A 22586-nucleotide genomic window follows, 5' to 3' on the forward strand; every position below is an offset into this window, starting at 1 on the left:
GGAAAGATAGTTAAGCGGCTTATAATATGCCAAAGAACTGGGGAATTCAGAGTGCTTTGTGTGAGCGTGCAAAGCTTTTTTAGCAGCTGCAAAGAAGACAGTCATGCTCCAAATTAGTAATTTACTTCCTTCTTACCAGGATGATTTTAGGGCAGATAACAATGTGCTCAACCTGTAATACTGTGATAGCAAAGCACAACGCTAATGGCATTTGTGCAAAATGTTCTGCATGCCGACAATTTTCTATGTGTGCCTCTAGATCAAAATGTGCAGTTGCCATTACATTGTTTATAAAAGTTTTCTTTTTCACCACACTTTAACATGTAGCTGAAACAAAAGTCTCTCAAAGCAGTACTATTTTTTTATGTGCGTTGCATTCTTACTTATTACTCAATTCTATTTCATTAAAAATTTGGTTTCATAACTTACTAACGGGTAATATACCACAGTTTGAAAAGCACTCTAAAAATCACAGCTTGTCAAGTGGCTCACAAAAATAACATATACTCTGTAGCATAATTCCCAAATTTTTTGAGTTAAAAAGTTGTGTCGTGCCTCATCTGAAGTATATCAATTGATCTGTAGGGAGGATGCTGACAGTTGATGAGGGCAGGGAGATTCCACTGTGGTTACCCCCTCCGCTATCTCAGTTTCACAAACAACAGGCTCAGGTTTATAATTGTTCTGTTAAGAATGCATCTCTTCCCTTCCCTTCTCTTCTCTTCTCTTCTCTTCTCTTCTCTTCTCTTCTCTTCTCTTCTCTTCTCTTCTCTTCTCTTCCCTTCTCTCTATTTCTTTTCTTTCTCTCTCTCTTCCCTCTGTCCCTCCCTCCTTTCTTTGTTCCTTTCTTTTTTCCCTTCCTTCCTTTCTGTTTTTTGTTTGATGAAGATGGGTTTTAGAAACTATTTTCACTGAACTATAACACACATGCAAGGAAGTACAAAATTTCTCTTACATATTGCACCACTCAAAAGGCTCCCTCTTGCTAACTTCCCTGTCATCCTCCACTTCTAGCTTCCCATTAGAACCAGTATTTTGACCCCCGTTTGGCTGCTCTTGAACTTTGTAATGAAAAGAGTTATAAAATATGTGCTCCTGTGTTACGAGCTTCTCATGCTCATTATTTTGTCTGACTCGTAAGATTTCTTGAGATGCTATCTTTAAAGTAGAAATTGCTAAGTCAATATAAATCAGTCCTAGCTTTGTTCACTTGATAAAGAACTTTAGGGTCTAGAAGAATATGACATTTATTTTAGAATCAAAAATATAACTATCTTACTATAAGTCTAATCATCATTGCCGTAATAAAAAATTCACACAGTACTACACTTGATGCTGACGCAGATGGTACACAGAGAAGGCAAGGCTGGAACCCACACTTAGCAGTACTCTAAGCATAATATAGTCCATCATACTACTGTAATATGACCAGACTGGTCAAGTACCGTATCATGAATGGATTATCTTAAAATTAGAGAACTACTGTGAATTCCCTGAAGTAGACTTTTCACAATGGGTTCTTATTAAATCAATATTCAGCACATTTGCAGCCACCACTTTAACAAATGAAAGAGAGTAGAATGGAAAATTTCAAAGCGAATTGAATGTGGAAAGATTCAGTAATGTTTTGCTTATACTCATGATATAAATCATATTTCTCATTTATATATTTATATATAAAGGGTAAATATTAAATTTAAAATTTTTACTTTACTCAGTAGTAAGTGAGAAGCTATTACGGAGAAAATGAAATGATAAAAGTGATATATTAGAATAATCTTAGGTGTCGGGGGTGAAACTGGTGATAGTCTAGACAGAGCATGATGGGAAGAATCCAAATATAGGATAATAAAGCACTAAACTGTAGTGAGGGTGGGGAGGAGAAGAAGAATAACAGATACTGGATATTTACCAAAAATAACAACAAGAAGTATGTCATCAATACGACTTGCTCACCAGTTGGCTGTGAGAATCAAGGGAGAGCAATGAATTAAAATGACTCCAAAGTTTTGATTAGTATAATTAAGAATATGATGGTATTATACCAAGTAGAAATAAGGAAATAGGGAGAAAGTCTTTTTCAAGGCAGGGAAAACGATAGGTTATGTTTTAGAGAAAGTATGTTTAAGGCGCTAACAGGTATAAATAACCAAAGGCCTTGGAATGAGGAGCTAGACACCACGAGAGGAATTGGGGGGTAATTTAGGGCATGACAGTTGAAGCATAGCAGTGAATGTGATCACTCAGAGCTTGTAGAGAAATTTGGGAGGGAGGACTGTGGAGAATGTCCCACTCCCCTTCCTTCCATTTACGAAGTAGAAATGAAAGCAAGTCAGTGGAAACGGCATAAATGTCCAGAATGGGGAGGTGAGGTAGTCGGTTCTCGTGACCTAAAGAAGAGAAAGTCTTAAGGAAAAACGACTTGAGCAGTGACGCATGTAAGAAAGAGGTTAAGAAAAAGGGGGGGGGGCATTTACTTTGTCCAATAGCAGCTTTATTGGTGAAATCACAAGTAATCATAGAAATGTGGGGATAGAAAAGATATGCAGACCAGATCTGAAGAAGTGAAAGGAGTGAGCAGGAGCATGGAAGGGATAAGAAGGGGATATGCAGAAAGTTCGGGTGACTAGGGTGGTACAGTCTCACACAATTTTATAAGGAAAGGAGGTGTGACTGGGTCTCTAAGAGAAGGTTTAATAAAGGTGGATTGAATCAGAAGTTACTGTTTGTTTACGTTGAATTGAGGTTAGGGAATGGGGTCAATGGGATGGTAGCTCTTCAAAATTGATACAAGCCAACTAACTTAAAATCACGACGGTGGAGAAAGAGTGAAGGGAGAGGAGAGGTCACACCTCGTCAACACAGTGCGGCGACCACTCTCTTGGAACTGGTCCCCGGAACGCTGTAGAAAGGAGAGTGTAAATTATTTACAGTGTCATTGACCTGGTGACACAGAGGTCAGGGGGCCCCAGGATCACCAATAATACTGTAAGAGCCAGACAGAAAAAGGATGTAGAAAGTTGAAAACAGGCATCTGTCCAGCATTGGGGTTAAATAGCAAGGATTTTCCATTTGCTGCTTGCATAGTTGATAATGTATTTGAATAGAACTATTAACAGTGAGCACAAAGAGGCTCTTCAAAGAATTCACAAGTAACTTCCATGGCCAATTCTCTGGCTTCGGGTTTCTGCTGCTTAGTCCAAAACAACAGTAGGATTATATATGAAAAGGTCTGGTTTGTTCTATGACTATTCAATTTAGTACCTCTCAAAATGATACCCGAGATTCTTTTTGGTGTGATTTATCTCCATGATGTTAAGCTCAAAGGCTTAAGGTCACATCCCTAAAATCCCAATCCATAAATTCTCTTAATAAATTGTTACAGCTCTGTTACCTAAAATTGTACTAAAATTTTTGAATCCTGTATATTTCACTTCTTAGTTTAAAATAGAATGGGCTTATGCGAATGTTGAGTAGTGGTGTTTCCCAAATTGTGCTTTTGCAAAGCTTAGTTTTTTATGAGTTCAAACCCAAAAAAATAAACAAAGGCAGCAGGGTACGGGGGCTAGGGTGTGTGTTATGCTTTAATTACTGAGGAAATGTGACAAATTATTAAGTTATACTTGCTTTTTGGAAATTCAGATCCTCATTCGCATATTAAAGCTGTTGGAAGCCGTGTAGGAAAGGTGGTTAATTTTTTCTAAATCCTATATCAATATCACCATCACTACCACCCAGTTTTGCTTCCATATAAAACCAGTTAATATCCTTTGAAATACAAGTTGGGAAACGTTGTTATATTTGAAAATGTGTTCAAAACTGAAACAGTATGGAAGGAATTGTTATGACCATGTGAGCTGAATACGTCTGAAAGGTTGGAGTAGCAGAGACAGATAAAGAATATAAAATGGTATAAATTATAGACAATGGGCACAGATACCCAAAAGCTAATGGGGGAGGGAAAGGGAATCCAGTAATATTCAGGGAAAAAATTTCTTCCCTTGTTCCCAAACTTTAAGAATATCTCCTACCTTTGTTATTCTAGGATTTGGAAAGCAAATCTAAGTATCATACCCATTCCACCACAATTTGTGTTGAATACTTAGTAAAAATCACAGACTATGATGTCGGACCTCTGTGGGAATCTTGGAATGGGCATTTATTAGTTGTGAAACCTTAGACAAGTTACTAACTTTTCTGAGCTCATTTGCTCATTCATGAAATGGAGATGGTTTTTTTTAATATATATAAAGTCGTAATATTGAACATATACAATCCTTAGCAACGCATCTGCATATAGTAAGTTCACAACGAATGGTTGATATTAATTATTCTTATTGTCTTTTCCTACTCTCTGCTCATCTATCCTATCTAAAAGGCTCTGCTTTAAGCCCATACTTATATGCAGTCGCTTTCTGCACTTAATCCTTTAAACTATATTTCTGTACTTGTTTTTGGCTTTTTTGTACCTTCCACATAGAAGATGGCTATAATTAGACTTGGACTGTATCACTGATTGGATTTTCATAGTTTTTACCCTGTAACTGACTCTCAGAAAGATCATGGTCAACATAAGAGAAATTGTCGTGTCTTCTAGTTTGGGTTGTTATTCACATTCGTATGAATTATTAACATCATCGTCAACCCACAGTTTCTGGGCAGGAATATTGTAAAGCCATTTGGTGTTTGCCTTCCTTTTCATTTAGTTAAAACCATATACATAATTGATAAATATACTGGGCTCCTGGGAGCCATCCTGATAGATAATGTACAGCATTTTGTTAACTTTAGATACCATGCTCTTGAAATGAATGTCGTTAGGGAATAATTTATGTCGATAACTCCTAACGTCTTTTTGACGTTATAAACACAATGTTAGAATTCAGACCTTTAAGGAAAATTATACTGTTAAAGTGAGAGGTACGAAGGTGCCAACAGAGTCAGTATACCTTCTGATCACCTAAATTCTGTTATACGTGTAAGTAACAACCGTGTAAGGTTAAGCTTAAAGTAATGACATCGCCCCATATTACTTTAATATTCCCTTTTATCTAATCAAATGACTGTCAAGTTAGAAACTGAATTTTGTTATTAGAACGCAAAAGCCTAAGCTTAGTCGGAAGGAATGTTCATGTCCGTGCTCACAGTTAGCATCTAACGTATAACTTCTATGTTTTAATATTGACAGCTTCTTCCCTGTGATTCTTTAGAAGCCGATGAAATAGGAAGGCTTACGCGTGAAAGAAACGATGCCTTGAAAGAAGTGAGCGTACTTAAGGTAGCGTCCAATTTAGTGTTCTTCTGTTTTCTTTAGAAAAAAAGAAAATACTCCTGTGTTAGATTCTGAAGTATTAGGGGTCAGTTTTATTTTTCAGTGAAAGAGTATTACTATCAACTGGTTAGAATCAGATTCTCTCTTCAGTTGGCCTCCAGAGAATTAATTTTTAGTTCATGTGCTTACTGATATTAACAATATCCACGTAAGAATCCGTGTGAACCACTTCTTTGCTCATGCCTTTTGATCAGGCTGCTCCTTGCCCCTGTTTTTGTCTCACATTGGAGGCCAGGGCAGAATTAGAGGAGGGGCCAACAAGCAAGCTATGACAGTTTGGGATCCTGTGAGTTTGGGGAAGTGAATCTTTTTCTGTGCTTACTGGGCATAATGGTTTGCTCAGACAATTTGGAATTAAGGCAGTGTGATTTAAGGGAGAAAAAAGCACATATATTTCAAATATACTGTAACAGTTTGATTTCTTCTATATAGTTTCGTTCTGTTTTTAATAGAATATTACATTTAAATTACACTCTAGTTTTTACAGAAAGCAGTTACTATTTTCCAAGTCTTCAAGAAAACCAACGCAACTACTTACCATTAAGTCACCATAGGAATATGTATTTTTAAATTAGTGCATCAAACAAGTGAAATTCTATTTAATTTTTATGGAATAAAATTTCATTAAAATATTTACAGCAAAAAGAATCTCTTGCTACTTTATTTTTACAATTCCAAGCCTGCAAAGGTGTCTACCCTTTTTTTTTCCTGCCACATTGGAAGAAAGGTTGTCTTGCACCATCCATTAAATAAAAAAGTACTAACAAGAACTGATGAGCAAAAGAAAGGAAGGTCTGTGCATAATTGTAGCAACATGCAACACCACAGGTAAACAAAATAGGCCTCAAAAAATCCACATGCAGCCTGCAGGTAGGACACCCCTGCAGAGGAAGTCAGTGTTAAAAATGTTAATGAATTATCTTTTCCAAAAGCTTCTCTGCATAGCCAATCACATTTTTTAAAGTAAATGTATGTGTGGAGCCAGGGAGTATGTGGGAAATCTCTGTACCTTCCTATTAATTTTGCTATGAACCTAAAACTGCCCAGAAAAAAGAGTTTTAAAAGACAAATGTATAGGGATTTTAACTTTTACATAAATTGTTTCATCCATCTACATATTTTACAGTTAGTGCCTTTATTTTCTCTCTGTCTTTGTTAGAGTTGTATCTTGGGCATCTTTTCCTATTAATATCTATATAAAGATCTGCCAAATTCTTCTGGCTGGGTCTCCCATACTTTCAATGGTTATTTAGCCAGTGACCTGTCAATGGATATTTAGACCATTTCCAGTTTTCCGTTATTAAAAATAATTCTACCTTAAACAGCTTTGTACAAGTGCCTTTGGCCAACTGCATGAGTATGTACACAGAATAAATATCTGAAAATGAAATTGCTTTTTTAAAGGCTATGGATGCATAAAAATTCTGTGTATTACCAAATTCCCTTTCAAAAGGCCTTGCCAATTCACATTTCTTCCTAATTTATGTAAGGGTTCCACTACTTACATTTTATTTTATATATTTTTTACATATGGAATATTTTATATATTTCTTTTATAATTATAAAGCCACTATCTGGCCACATTTTTTTTTTTTGGTATAACAATTAAGAATTTAGATGTAAAGTTTAAATTTAATTTTAAAAATACATTGACGGTTGCTTCTAATATTCTCTTAAAAAACTTCTTCAGTGTTGGCTGCCTTGGTAAGATAGCATTTTTCTATAATTTATCACTAGATGAACCATTAAATCTAGTTCGTTATAATTTTCAGGGAGTCTCAGATCTTTTTCCTTTCTTTAAAGTTTATCATTGTTAAATTTAGTGATATATTTCAGTTTTATTGGAATATCAATATTAATTATTAGAATTTTAATTTAAAACTGTACATGCCATGTTCTTTTGACATTTAAACAAGGCTTCTCTGCGGAGCCATTCAATAAATCAGGATTCACATTTAAAGTTCATGAAATCTAACATATCCTAATTGACAAAACCTAACATCCCAGGTAAGCAGGCAGCCAGTTAACTCAGTCGGTTAGAACATGGTGCTAAAATTCTGTATATAACAAATTCCACATTTCAAAATTATTGATACCTTCACCTCAAAACCTATCAATTGGCTGAGAGCCATATAAGAAGCTATAGAAAATAGTACACAAAGCAATAAATATTGTTCGAGGTAATATCTTTATTTTCAGTTTTTTCTGCTTATATTGTACATACACATAAATAACCGAGGTTGTTGAAGGAGTTCATAGAATCCATAGGTGGTGTCTCATCACTTTTCATTATCCTGAGACATATCTAGTCTTCATGTTGGACATGACATACAAATAAAAATGAAACCAAGATAATTTTTATTTTGCAAGAATAATTTTTACAAGTGCTATGGGCTGAGCCTTTCCATAGAATTGTCATTACTACTGCTTTGCAGAGGTGCATGAAAATAGATAGATTTTTCCATTGACAGATGTGAAAAACTAGGCCACAAAGAGGGAAGGTGACTTGCTAGGGCATTAACGCTCAGGAGCCTGCGGTCTCTTGGCTCCTGGTCTGTGGCACATCCATTAGATTGCTATATTATATTCATCATCATCTACCTTCATTTCACCTCCCAGACAAGGATGAGCTAACACACACCAGAAAGTAGATCGCCTCTTATAAACATTGCAATGTAGCCATGAATCTTTATCACTTAATTTACTGTTCAAGCAATTCCTCTGCTCAAGTTTGTAGAAAAGTGGCTCTTAAATTTCTCTTATTTATGAGTCAATCAATAAAACCTGGATTTATTTAAGGTATGCTCAACAAAATGGAACATTTTAGGGTACGTGCTTGTCTAAAGTTGAGTCCAAAGATTTTTTATTTGCATGCATAATACTCATTTACCTTAACCATCTTAATTCATCTACTTTAATAACTATCATTTGATATTTTAGTTATATAGTCATACCTTTTTAATGGGCAATGTTATAAGAATGAGCTAAAATTAAATTATAAAACCAAGAGTTAGCCCCATCTCATAGGTCCTCTTTAGTATGGTGAGAGACCTTTACTTCTAATTTGTAATAATAATGACCTTCAGTTTGGAAGCTCTTTGGCACTGATAGCTATTGCCCAAAATTAGTTAATATTTACACATTTGGATTCCTGCAGACTTATTTTTTGACCTGAGGTTGTGAAATTTTGCAAAATTAAGATAAATAGAAAGTACATTCACATCACAATTAGTCTATAGGTAACTAATTACTTTTAAGTGATACATATAAAGCCAGAAAAACGTAAGAAAATACAATCTGAAAATGTAAGCAATTTGATGGGAATATACATATAAGCTTTGAAACACAGAACTAAAGTCATACTCACTGATACTTTCATAGCAAGTTATTAATTCAGTGGTTCTTAAATATAGGAAAAATTATTTGAATCAGAGAAACAAAGGAAGCAATTGACAGAAGAACTCCAGAATGTGAAACAAGTAAGTGTGTGTTCTGAGTGTGCGTGTGGTGTGCATAAATGTAAGAGGTATATTGTAAAGCAATGATGTTTTATAATACCCCAGAGCTTACTGATGCAAAAATAGAGTATAAAATGATATGGCTCTTAAATGCCATCACTTTTGGAGGTTGTACCTATACAGAAGTCCTGCTACTATTCCTCAAAAAAAAAAAGATTAAAGCTCCTTTTTCAAATTCTAATTAACTGAATATTAATTGATACTCACAAACCAAAATGACCAGTTTTGCTTTTCTATCCTTTTTTCCTTTTTCTTTCATTTTCCCTTTTCCCCAGTTTTTCTTATCTTTGTTACTCATATCTCATTCAAGAAAAAAGCAAGCAAATAAAAGAATCATGAAAGCAGAGCATTGTTACCATTTAGTTGTTGCACATTTTTTTCCACTCTGCCTCATTCTTCAAGGAATTTGAGGTCGCTCCCAATAAAACAAACACATGGTAAGATGATGAAATGAAAACACAAATAACAAAATCTAAACAGGAACAAAAACACTGTTAGAGATCAATGGCTCTCACCTGATTGTTACTTTCCCTCTCACCATCCCGTTAGAAAACATAAAATCAACAGAGAGAGCAAAGAGAACAAATACAGGACCTATGTTTTCAGTATGACCATGTGGCAGAGAACACCACAACCTTCAAAGTACACATAAATAGAGTTAAAAAAAACAACCCGTCGAAGCTTCTGCAGCTCAGCCTGCCACTGAAACCTGGGAGATAAAGAACAGAAGGGAAGGCTTCAAAGACTCTGAAGAAGGGTGGTGATAAACAGTTGAATTAATCGCAGTACAAACAGAATCGCCCCCAGAAAGAGATAACAGTAAATGCCAAACTAGAGAACATAGATCAGGACTTGGTGGTTCTCAGCTCTGGCTACAAGAAAAAAAGGACTTCAAGGTGTGTGCAAACAGAAGTGGCAGCCTGGAGAATCCTTGTTTCTCTGCGCGCATCAGATAAATAGAGGATGGACGGAATTCCTTGGAGACTAGGCAATGACGAGCAAGAAGGAAGGAAGAAGGGAAAGGTAAGGATCCAGCAGAAATGAAAGAGAAACAAGACCACCAGTCCACCCACTCCTCTCTTACGGCCATCAGCAACATGATCCATCAGAGAAGCTGCACAGAAAAAGGTACTCTTGAATGAAGAGCTTTTTCTATGAAAATAGGATAGGAAAAAATTCTGTCCCCATCACTGTAAAACAACCACGAAAATTAGATATGATGATATGAATTAAAGCTTTCCTCTTAATGAAAACTTTCCACAACAGTCGAGCCACACAGCTGAAGAAAATGTATTGAAACACTCTCAACTCAGTTAAATATCCTCAAATGAGCTAAGAAAAAAGGAAAAAAACAACACTTCCAATTGGAAGTTTAAACAAAAATAGAAATTGGTCAGGGAAAGATGAAACAAGAGTTGATAAAGTTAGGAAAGAAAAGAGGAAAGGGAAAGTCAAAATTATATCAGAAATAAAAACTAAATTACAAGGTGTCCAAGGAAGAATATATTCAAATGAAAAAGGCATTGAAGAACACAAGAAAAACAACCAGGGAAATGAAAATGAAATCAAGAAGCAAGAGTTTCTTGAAGAAATCATTCAAAACACTGACCCGCACTAATATTTAGACCTATAATCCAAGAAAACTTTCCAGAATTAAAAGAACACCTGCATCTAATATGAGGTACTGAAGAAAACAAAACTGTACGATACATCCTAAGAAAATGATTAGACTTTAAATAAGGATAGAGGGGAAAATACACTTTTCTAAGTAAAAAGATCAAAAGCAAAGACAATCGAATTAGACCATCAGTGGTCTTCCTGAAACAACATACAAAGTAATGGAGCAACATTTTTAAGACAGTAAGGCAAAGAAAATGTGACCCAAGAAGGTTTTATGCAGTCAAGCTGACCTTAAGATATCAAGGCCATGGGAAACAGTGCCAGTACTAAGGGAACCTGCACAATAATTTTTAAACACTAAGCCCAAGGTTATTTGTTACAGCATCATTTATAACTGGAAAATATTGGAAACTGCTTTTTATCTCCAAGCATAGGCTACTAATTGAATAAACTACAGGACCCGCGCATGCACTGGAGCACTCCGCTCCTGCAGAGAAGAGTAAGGAGGTCTCTGTTAAGTAATGTGGAGTGATTTCCAAGGTGTATAATCAAGCATAAAAAACAAAGTCAGTGCAAAAGAGTACCTATAGTGTGCCACCTTTCATAAGCCAAGGAAATGCAAATATATATATATATCTTTATCTCTGTGAAAGAAACCGAAGGAAGGATAAACTTCGCAGCATGAAATTGGTCACTTACAAAAACGGGGAGACCTGGGGTGGACAGGAGAGAGTGTGTGACACCTCTCTGAGGATGCCTTTTTACATAATTTTTACTCTTGGGTGCATGTTAATATTATATTCATTTGAAGTATATGTAAAGAAATAGGAAGGGGAAAATAAACCTAACACTGCAGGCAAACTGAAGCAAATGAATCCACTTGTATTCCAAGAGAATACCATAACCACACCAAAAAACGAAAGAACCAGTTCAAGTAACTTGCAAACACAATATTTGTAGTCAGTGTCTTGGCAGGTTGGAGTTCAGTCAGGAAAGAATTCCAAATTAAGTCCTAAAGCTTTTGTGTGGTTTTTGTTTCATTTTGTTGTTTCAGCAATTCTGAAACAATTTTAGATATGTTATAGGACTGAGCAAGCATGTTTATTGTTGTTGAGTGGCAAGATCTAAGGAAAAAGGAAAGACAAACTAGAATATCCATCAATAAAGTCCAAGAAGGCCCCTGGGGAATGGACTTGAATTGGAGGTATCATTATGAATGCATCATTTCTTATATATACATGCATGTACGTCCATGTCCAGTATCTGAATGTGCATGTATGTATGATGGGGCTCCATTCTGATGATCCCAATGTAAGTTGATAACATCACAAGTTGAAAATGCATTTCATACCCTGATAAACCCATCATAAAGTTGGAGAATTGTAAGTCAACCCATTGTAAGTCAGAGTCCCTCCATATCTATGTGTATGTGTCTGTGTGTGTGTACGTGTATATATTATCTATCTCTGTCAGCTTTAAGAACTACATAGAAGATGCTCTGATAGCAATGAGCACATGGCATTTCTAGGTGTCTCCAGATCCTCCTCCCCACTGAAAGGAGCTCAGCCTCCTTGGATAGACCAGTTTCAGGGACTGGGAAGGATAGGTTTGAAACAAGCCTGAGTATCTTATTATGTGAAAAAACAAGAAGTGCCCCCAAATGTCAGGGACAAGTCACAAGAATCTGACCTGAAGGAGCTGCCACTCCAGATCTGTAAGAACTTGAATGCCAAAATAGTCTAGTACCGTAAGGAACTGCAAACTGTTGAAAAAAATAGTAATTCTTGGGTCTATACCACTAGTAAGTAGATTAAGTAACTGATAGGGGGAAAGGAGTGCTCTGGCTTACAGCAGAAGGTTGAATAGTGACTGGGAACTGCAGAGAAGCTTCATATTTGGAAATCAGCAAAATGCATCTATTTTAGTTAAGATTAGATCAGGCACAATTCAGCAGCTAAATTTAAGGGGAAATTTTGATGAAGAGCAGAATATTTACATATTTACATGGCTTTAAAATTATCACTCTGAAACTGCTTATTAATCACAAGGAAAATAGTAATTATACAGTAGAGAAACCAGAAAACACCTTGACTGGTGCTAGACATTTTTCTCACCAGTGAAGAACAGAAGGACATTGTGTGACTCCAAATGGGATACCCTGAAAAGGACACAGAGTCACCTATGTAGTGTTGTGGCTGAGAATGAGCAACACGAATCCAACCGTGGGGAAGCTCAGACAAACCCAAAGTAAGGGAACAGTTTATTGTAAAGACAGTGGGCGTGGAGGGTGTATGTGTACAGTTTCTTCAGAAATGTCAATGCTGTGTTTTGAAAAAAGCAATAAAATATCCCAGATTAAAAGGTTACAAAGACGTGAAACCTAAATTCATTTCCTAACCCTGGACCGAATCCTGTACTGGAATGGGAGCAAAGCTGTAAAGGACGTTATTGGTTCATCTGACATAACCAGAACACGGGTGGCAGATTGGAGTATGGAGTTGGTGTTAAGCTTCCAAATGTATTAACTGTACTGGGGTTCTAGGAGAGAATATCCGTATTTTTAGGAAATGCTGAAGTTGTTAGGGGCAAAAGGTTATGATATATGTAACTTACCCTCAAATGTCAAGAAAAAAATTATGTGCGTGTATATTTATTAATGTGTGTGTGCTATACATCATGTATGAGTATGCATTTATATAGTGTGAGGATATATGTATATACGTATGAGAGTTTGAGAACATGCAAAATCCCAGCTATAGCAGCCTCTAAATATCAGTGGCTCGCAAGAACACATTGCTTCTCACTCTTGAACATGTTGACAGAAGGGTAAGCCCAGTTAATTAGGTAAATCTAGGTGAAGGATATGAGTATATTCTCAATACTATTCTTATTCTTGTAACTCAACTGTACGTTTGAAATTATTTTCAAGTGAAAGGTTTCTTTTAAAAAGTCTTCCTTTTTGGCCAATTTCCACCCCCCCCCCATTTTCTTGCATATTTTTATGTTTTGATTGATGTGCCTTTTTAGTTCTTTGCATCCTGTCTCTTCTACACATGCATGAATGTGTATGGGGCCAGGACATTTGACATTTAGTGTTCGTGTCCTGAAAGTGGAGATTTAAAAATCCTCCTTGTTAGTTTTTCTATGTAGAATAAATTAGGAGATGGGTTTTTTTTTCCCCTGTATTTACTTAAAGTTTCTTTTCCCCTAAATGCTTGGAATATATGAACATCAGAATATCATCAAATAATATAGTAAGGGCCGGTGTAAGAGATGAATCTAAAGAAAAATAGCAATTTTGCTTTCTTTTTCTAGCAGTACCTACTTTTTCCACATGAGGCCCTCCTGTATTTATTCTCTGAAAGGATGAGTTCCTGTTATTAAGAAAGGTCAAGTCTGCATGAATAAATAATCTATACCTAATCTTTATTAGAATCTAATAGGATTCAAAAGGAAAAGATGAGATATAGATGAACAAATAATGTAAGCAAGAGAAGGACTCTTATATGATGAACGGTGAATTAGCATAGGGATTAGTGCAGAGTAGATAATGGCCCTTGGAGTTAGACCGTCTAGCTGTACGCCCTCATCTTGCCTCTTGCTAGCCCTTGACCTTCAGTGAACTACTTCACCTTTCTGAGACTCAGTCTTCTCATCTATAGAATGAGCATGAGAATAGGATCCTTCGTGAGGATATTAGAAATATTAAGGTAATAATACGTATTAATATACATATAAGCACTCAACAGATGTTAACTGTTATGGGTTTTTTTTTTTCTTTTGTAGTTGTGATTTTATGGGTTGTGTTGAGCATAAGTTACAGACATTTCAGTTTGTACACAATTCTCAACCTGCGTACCCCAAATCTAAAAAGCCATTTATTGTAATTCCTTTTTAATTGTAATTGTAATTACTTTTTAAAAGTAATTCATTTTAAATTCCAGTGACTTTCCAGATACTACTATAAATAATAGGAGAATAATTATAATAAGAGGTGGAAATGATTTATTTTAACTGTTTAATAAAGAGGAAGAAAATATAATTTAGCTGAGGTCAGAAGACTTTTCATAGAAAAAGTGGCATGTGAGCTGGGCTGGACAGAGAAAGGGAAGAGCAGTTCAGACAGAGAAAACGATGGGAAATCATGTCTTTAGAGTCACATCAGCCTCATGTGATATGCTAACTTTACATTATTTGTTAATATGTTTGTGTCTTCATGTCTAAGAAAGTAATAATAGGCTCAGCACCCATAGGTCAGTGAGTAGAGCGCCGGCCACATACGCTGGGCTGGAGGGTTCACGCCAGCCCCGGCCTGCTAAACAACAATGGCAACTGCACAAAAAAATAGCCAGGCATTGTGGTGGTGCCTATAGTCCCAGCCACTTGGGAGGCAGAGGCAAGAGAATCACTTAAGCCCAAGAGTTAGAGGTTGCTGTGAGCTGTGACACCACAGCACTCTACCAAGGGTAATATAGTAAGACTCTGTCTCAAAAAAAAAAAGGTAATAATAAAGATATTATCATTTTTTCATAGGATTTAAGAGTTTAAGAGCCTAAAACTGTCAGGAATGTAGCAGGTCTCTGAAAAATAATAGGTTTGATATGTATTCTTTAATTATCATTACCATCATTATCAAAGGCCCAGGAGCATAAGAGAAACATAGAAAGACAAAGCATCAGAAATGACACGCATGGCTCTGTTGGGGTCAAAGCATACAGGCACCTGAGTACCAATCTAAGATTTCAGACAGTAGACTGCCGTGGAAGATACTCAGTGAGGGGGGATAAAGGAATGTTTATTCCACCTATAATCTGACCCCACTTTTTCTTTCACACTCCACATCCAACTTGTTCGTCCTTCTTTTGAAAAATTACAGAATTTGAACACTTGCATCACTGGTCTAAGCTGCTATCTTCTCTAGCCTATGTTATTATTATAGCTTCCTGCCCCCAGATCACCCTGCTTTCACTGTGCCTCACCCCCATACAGTTTAATCTGAGCACAACAACCAGAAATATCATTGGAAAATGAGAAGTCCCCAGGACTTTCCATCTCACTCAGAGTAAATGTCAAAAATGCTGCAAGTAGCAGCCTACAAATAAATGTCAAAGCCTATGAAGGCCCACGTGATCTGCCATCCTCCCCTCCATCCTCACGTTCCACCTGCCCCAGTGACCTCAGCTCTTAACCACTCTTCTTCCCTCCGCTCTTCTGAAGGTTCTGCACACCCTCTGGCCTGCCTGTACCACCATCCATCCCGCTAACACTCAACCTAACCATGTATGGAGCTTTTGGTGTTACTGATATCTAATTTACATCTTTCGAAATTTATTATACGTATCGGCCATATAAACTTCATTGATTTGTTCTCTGAGGTATCTTACAGCAATAACAGGTAAAGAGCAGATGCTCAAAAATTTGGTGCGTGGATGATGGGAAGAATGAAGAATATGTTTTAAGATGAAACTGACAGCAGGTCAGGAAGTAACTGAAAATCAGAGAAGAGGCTCTTACAACAGTCTAGAACAGCACTGTCCCATAGAAATACATAATGGAAGCCACACAAATATTGTTACATTTTCTAACAGCCACACTTTTGAACAAGTAAAAAGAAACAGGTAAAATTAACTCAAACATATTTTATTCAGTCTAGTATATCCAAAATGTCATTTTAGCGTGCACTAATACTTAAGAGTTCATTAATGAGATATTTTCTTATTGTTTATTTATGCTGTATCTTTGAAACTTGGTATTATCTTACACAGTCAGCACATCTCAGTTTCTACACTAAATTTTCATTGGAAATACTAGATCTATGTTTAGATTTAATAAAATTTACAGTTGAAAAAATAGAGTCATAGACCCACATTGTTGCCAACTTAATTTTAAAAAATGTAATAACAAATACCAAAAATCTTTTCCTTCTAATATTTATATCCACACTGAAAAAACCATTTTTTGAGACAAATTTGTCTTTAACCAAAATCTTTTCAAAAACTGTAGACGTTAAAAATGTACTTAAACAAAATCTACCTTCAACCAAAATCTTTTCAGAGCTACATCTGTGATTAATTCTTGTCAGTTCAGTATTATTAGCTTCAAATTCAAGGGATAGTACATATAATGAAAGCACCTCTTAAATTCAGCAAAGGGTATTTCAAAATTATTTTAGTATTTGGAACCAATCTATGTAACACTATGATAATAGTTCTCCATATTAATTTTTGGTAGAAAAATATGGAAAATCATTATTTTTGATTTATATTATGAAAAGTTTCAGTCATTAGAAATTTTTACACTTTTGTAGCTTCACAAATAAGCTTTCTTTTTTTGGAGTTTCTAATTGAGCTCATTTACATGCAATATGATATTGATTTTTTGTCTTTGATTATTGAATATTGCGCATGCATTCCTTTTGTTTTAAGAGTACCTTGAATTGAAATTAAAAATACAATAAATCTTTGTAAAATTCTTCCACACCCCAGGCAAGGAGCATTGACAAGAAAGAGAATAATATTAAATTCTTTGTCTTCCATTTTTTTAACTGTTCCATAAATAAATGATGACTCATAGAATTTACATAAATACGTACTAAACAGTACTACCATGTCTGTGATGCCTTTTGTAAAATCAGCTTTAGAAAACTGAGCACAGGTTCAGCACCTGTAACTCAAGCGGCTAGGGCACCAGCCACATACACCAGAGCTGGCGGGTTCAAATCCAACCCGGGCCTGCCAAACAACTATGATGACTACAACCAAAAAATAGCCGGGCGTTGTGGTGGGCACCTGTGGTCCCAGCTACTTTGGAGGCTAAGGCAAGAGAATTGCTGAAGCCCAAGAATTGGAGGTTGCTGTGAGCTGTGACACCACAGCACTCTACCCAGGGCAACAGCTTGAGACTCTGTCTCAAAAAAAAAAAAAAAGAAAAGAAAACTGAGCACAAATATTTTCAATATGTTTTATACAGTGGAATAAAACAATAAACAAAATCTTATTGAAAAAGACAGTAAGTCCAGATTTTTGATTTAGTGTAGCTGGGACATGATCTTTCATGGTAAGAAGAGATTTTCTTCATTATCTAGCTGAAGCTCTTTTCTTGACAGATATAAAAGTGTTAAAAAATATTCACACTCTCATACGAAAGTGTGAGGGATTATAAATTGATTTTATAGTAGTACTGAGTACATGGGATATTTCATGAAGGAGGGAAGGGGAGAGGGATGGGAAGGAAGGAGGTGGTTCGATAGAGGGAAAGTTAATGGAGGGACCACACCTATGGAGCTCATATTGCAAGGGTACAAGGCAAATCTGTCAAGTATTGAACACAAATGTCTTAACACTGTGATTAAGTAAATGAGGTGAAAGCCATGTTAATCAATAGGATGTAAGCACTCCAATATGTACAAATAATCAACACACTGAATCCCACAAAGGCATAAGTGTATTCATGATCTATGTATATATGACTTAAAAAAAATTCACACTGAACGTTTGGATTTTTTAGGCTGAAAATCAACATTTCATCAATGTGGTGTCTTTTAAGACAATACACATGTGAAATATGAACTCCCTGGGGATTGTCTCTTCTATAAGACAGTTCACCTAAAGCTGGAGGAAGTACTTGTTCTTCAAATTCTGAATCAGTTGATCATTGATAGTATCAGAAAATTCTTATGGTCTATAGGCATTTTTTTTTGTGTGTGGCTTAATTGAAGATCTTTGATTTTTTAAGAATAAATTTTCTAAGCTTTTTATCATATCTGTAATAACTATCTCAATCTAAAAAGAGTTTTCTCTTTTGTGCAAAATTCAATCCATTTTACAGCTGGATTTTGCAAATGTTAAACCCTCACTTCTGATTTTAGACAACTGATTTTTCAATATTATTGATTCTTTTTTGACTGTTAAGAGTAAGCTTCTTATCAAATTCATCATTCATTTGTAAAAAAGAATTTTAAAAAATTCTTACACAATAAGCACACCTTTTGCCAATTTCAATTGCATTAAAATAAAATTTGCAACATACCTCCTTCTACTCTCTTTTTATTGTTCTGATCACATTGCTAGCTAATTCATCTCCATTTTATTCTGCATCTGTAGTGTGTCTTTATTTTAAATTTAATTTAAATTTAATTTCATTTTGTTCATACTTTATGGGCAAATTTTGAACTTAATAAAAAAAGTAATTATAGTCTACTGTAATAAGCATTTCAATTTAATTACAATTATGATTTACACAGATATTATTATAACTTACACTGTCTGCATAAAATACTCAGATAAGCACACCATGTGTATAGATTGGTGTGTAAAAAAAAGATTTGAAGTTAATTGACACTGACCAGATCAGTTAGGTGTTTATGTATATATGTACTATTCATAGGACTCCCATGCCTGACACAGACATTATGGTTCAACAGTAATAATGTCTTGCATGATGAAATAAATCAAGTGAAATGTAGTTTTACCAGAACAATGTAAGTTTAAATTTTAATTCAAACTCGAGTTAAATAAATATTCAGTTCCTCATTTGACCAGCTATATTTCAGGTGCTCAGTAGCCACATTAACTAGTGGCCACCATGATTGCCCCTTGTCAGTCCATCGCTCTGCATCCTTGCTGCTCAGACAGTGTCAGCAGCAGCAGCAGTATCAGTGAGTGTTGGCACCCAGATTTCAGTCTCAGCTCTCATCCTAGACCTGCAGAATCATTTAACAAGGCTGCAGGTGATTTGTGCCTTAGAATTTGAGAAGCGCTCGCCAAGATAATAGACCAGGGGTCCTCAGACTTTTTAAACAGGGGGCCAGTTCACTGTCCCTCAGACCGTTGGAGGGCCGGACTGCAGGCCCCAGCACGAGTCGGCTGCTAAGCAGGACAGGCAGTGGCGGCAAAAACACCCAACAGGCTGCATAAATGTCCCAGGTGGGCCACATGTGGCCTGTGGGCCGTAGTTTGAGGATGCCTGTAATAGGCAATGGAGGATTTAGTGGTAATGGGAATATTCCAGAGGGATCTATGCAAAAGATACGGTGAGGATCAAGTCAGCCACATCTAACAATGATAGAATGTGCGGTAGTAAACAGAGAGAGCAGTCGGACTTAATGATTTAGTAACAACTGAGAGTCTGTAACGATGCAATTAACCAACCAAGATAAATGAGATTGAGGGTTAAGTGTGTTGATTTAGAGGAGAACTTAATGTAAGGTTTCCAGTTTTAGCAAAAATAGTTAAAAATACATGTACACATCTGTGTATATAAACCCACATGTGTTCATAAGATACTATTCATTTCATAAACATACACTCAGTAATAAAGTAGACTACCCCAAATCAACTTTCAAACTCTCCCTTTTAAGATACATTGACCAGACATGTATCATACATACCATTCAGCTTCTTTTGTATATATATAATGATATATTCTTTTAAAGGAATTTTGGTTAATAAAAGAGTTTTTATGCTTCAGTGAAAATGCTACCTTTTCCATTTAAAAGATTAATAGTTTTGCAATTAATGAGCCTTTAAAAATTATGAATAGAGAGTATATATAACTCTTCTTTTTTTTTCTTTTTCTTTTTTTTCTTTGAGACAGTGTCTCATGCTTGCTTCCATAGCATATATACTAAAACTGAGACAGTCTCTCACTCTGTAGCCCAGGCTAGACTGCCTTGGTGTCAGCTTAGCTCACAGCATCCTCAAACTCTTTGGTTCAAAGCATCCTCCTGCTTCAGCCTCCTGAATAGCTGGGACTACAAGTGCCTGCCACAACCCTGGCTAATCTTTTTTATTTGGGGTAGAGATGGGGGTCTCACTCTTGGTCAGGCTGGTCTTGAACTCCAGAGTTCAAGGGATCCTCCTACCTTGGCTTCCTAGATTGCTAGGATGATAGGCATGGGCCACCATGCTTGGCTGTATAACTCTTCTCTTAAAAAGTTTTAAAAACCTTGATTTGTTTCTCAACTTGGCTGTTATCGGCGTATACAAAGGCTACTGATTTGTGGACATTGATTTTATATCCTGAGACGTTACTGTATTTCCTGATCACGTCCAGGAGTTTTGTGCTTGAGTCTCTGAGATTTTCTAAGTATAAGATCATATCATCAGCAAAGAGCAAGAGTTTCATCTCCTCTTCCCCCAGTTGGATGCCCTTTATATCCTTCTCATGCCTAATTTCATTGGCTAGAACTTCAGAAAAATGTTGAATATTAGTGGTGATAGTAGACATCCTTGTCTGGTCCTAGGTCTAAGTGGAAAAGCTTTCAGTTTTACTCCATTCAGTTATGAGGTTAGCTGTGGGTTTGTCATAGATGGCTTCAGTCAGCTTAGGAAATGTGCCACTGTGCCTCATAAGTGTTCTTGTTAGAAAACGATGCTGAATTTTGTCAAATGCTTTTTCTGCATCTATTAAGAGAATCCTATGGTCTTTGTTTTTGCTTCTATTAAAAACCGGAAACTCGGCTCGATGCCTGTGGCTCAAGCAGCTAAGGCGCCAGCCACATACACCTAAGGTGGTGGGTTCGAATCCCCAGCCCGGGCCCGCCAAACAACAATGATGGCTGCAACCAAAAAATGGCCGGGCGTTGTGGCGGGCGCCTGTAGTCCCAGCTACTTGGGAGGCTGAGGCAGGAGACTCACTTGAGCCCAGGAGTTGGAGGATGCTGTGAGCTGTGATGCCATGGCACTCTACCCAGGGGGATAGCTTGAGGCTCCGTCTAAAAAAGAAAAAAAAAAAAAACGGAAACTTAAATTATGTGAAGTTTGGCTAAGTTTCTTCCCTTTAATGTGCTATCCTTTCCAAGTTTTTGACACTGTCAGTACAATACTATTGATTGTCCCATATAAATCCTTTAAACATGAAGGTAACCTAATTGTTAAAACACCATTAGATTGATTTTCAGTTTGTTTTCCAATGAGGGACTATAATTTGGTATCCTTTATTCTTTCAAACTTATATTACTGTGAGGCAGTGGCCTAATCCAAAAAACAATACCTCCTTTTTTTTTTTTTAAACACCATGTAGTCAAAAGAAAAAGTTTTTCTTTTAATTTTCATTATTTTGAACCTGAGACAAGACTCACACCTATTCATACTATTTGCTGGAAGGGAGCAGGGAGATGAGGAGACAGCAGCATAAGGAACCTGGCTCATGGCACGACGTAGCTGCAGCCAGGCCAGCCACCTTCCTACCCCTCGATGTGGTCTAAGGGAATAAGGAAATAAGGAGGTTCAGAGTGCCCCCCATGATCATCCCTTCCCACACCCTTCATACTTCTTAGGGCCTGAGCCATCTTGGAGACCCAGCTCTATGTCCCCTATCCTGGCCCAGATCCTGGGCACACAGTTGCCATGAGACTCATCCCTTTCCCTGGGGCTAGTACCAAGGCCCTATTTGTGTGTGTGTGTGTGTGTGTGTGTGTGTGTAGAGTGGGAGTCTCACTGTGGGAGTTCAGACCGGTCTTGAACGGCTAGCCTCAAGAGATCCTCCCACCTCAGCCTCCCATAGTGATGAGGTTCCAGGCATGAGCCACCATGCCTGGCCAATAATTCAAGTTCAATAGCTATTTTACATTATGGACATTAATTTCCCATTATTTAGTGTAGTGGCCTGAAAAGAAAACGTTGAAGAGCTAAAAGAGAGAAAAGACTAATGGGAGAAAGGGAGAGGAAAGAAACTAATAAATGGAAAGAAGCTGTGATGGGCTCCTTTGTCACCAGAAGAGTCAGGCCTGTTGTCTGCATCCAGGGATGGTTCCCAGACTACTTACTCACTGTTTTGTAAAGAGTTGGCTGTACTGTTCTCTAAAACCTAACTATTTTTTGATGACTTTTTATGTCTTACAGCACAATTTCCCATGAAATTATACCTATTATTTTTTCCTTCGTGTTATAACAACTTTTAATAGGCATGAGCTGTTCAAGCGATTTCCTTTGATCAACAACTTTCTAAAACCTACTCTCATACTTAAGTTGTTTTTAAGGTTTCTTTCAGCAAAGTATTATGACCTAAGGCAGCAATGAATTGGTGAACAATTCAAACCCAAAATATTTTAGCTTGTCTAAACCAGTCTCTGCCCTAAAGAAACATGGGACATCGTTCATTTGGCAACTTGTCAA

The 22586-nt window shown here is 36.6% G+C and overlaps 1 protein-coding gene across 3 annotated transcripts in view; it reads left to right on the top strand.

Annotated features, from left to right (window-relative positions):
• Positions 1-22586, top strand: part of STXBP4 (syntaxin binding protein 4) — a 144729-nt gene that overhangs the window by 31088 nt on the left and 91055 nt on the right. For all 3 annotated transcript variants that reach the window (XM_003800024.2, XM_023519220.1, XM_023519221.1), the window contains exons 9-10: positions 5189-5278; positions 8746-8811. In XM_003800024.2, coding sequence (XP_003800072.1) covers positions 5189-5278; positions 8746-8811 — 156 coding nt within the window. The remainder of the gene's footprint in view (positions 1-5188; positions 5279-8745; positions 8812-22586) is intronic.

The sequence above is a fragment of the Otolemur garnettii genome, unplaced genomic scaffold (genome assembly GCF_000181295.1).
Source record: "Otolemur garnettii isolate 467f Iridium unplaced genomic scaffold, OtoGar3 scaffold00162, whole genome shotgun sequence".
NCBI classification, from domain to species: domain Eukaryota; kingdom Metazoa; phylum Chordata; class Mammalia; order Primates; family Galagidae; genus Otolemur; species Otolemur garnettii.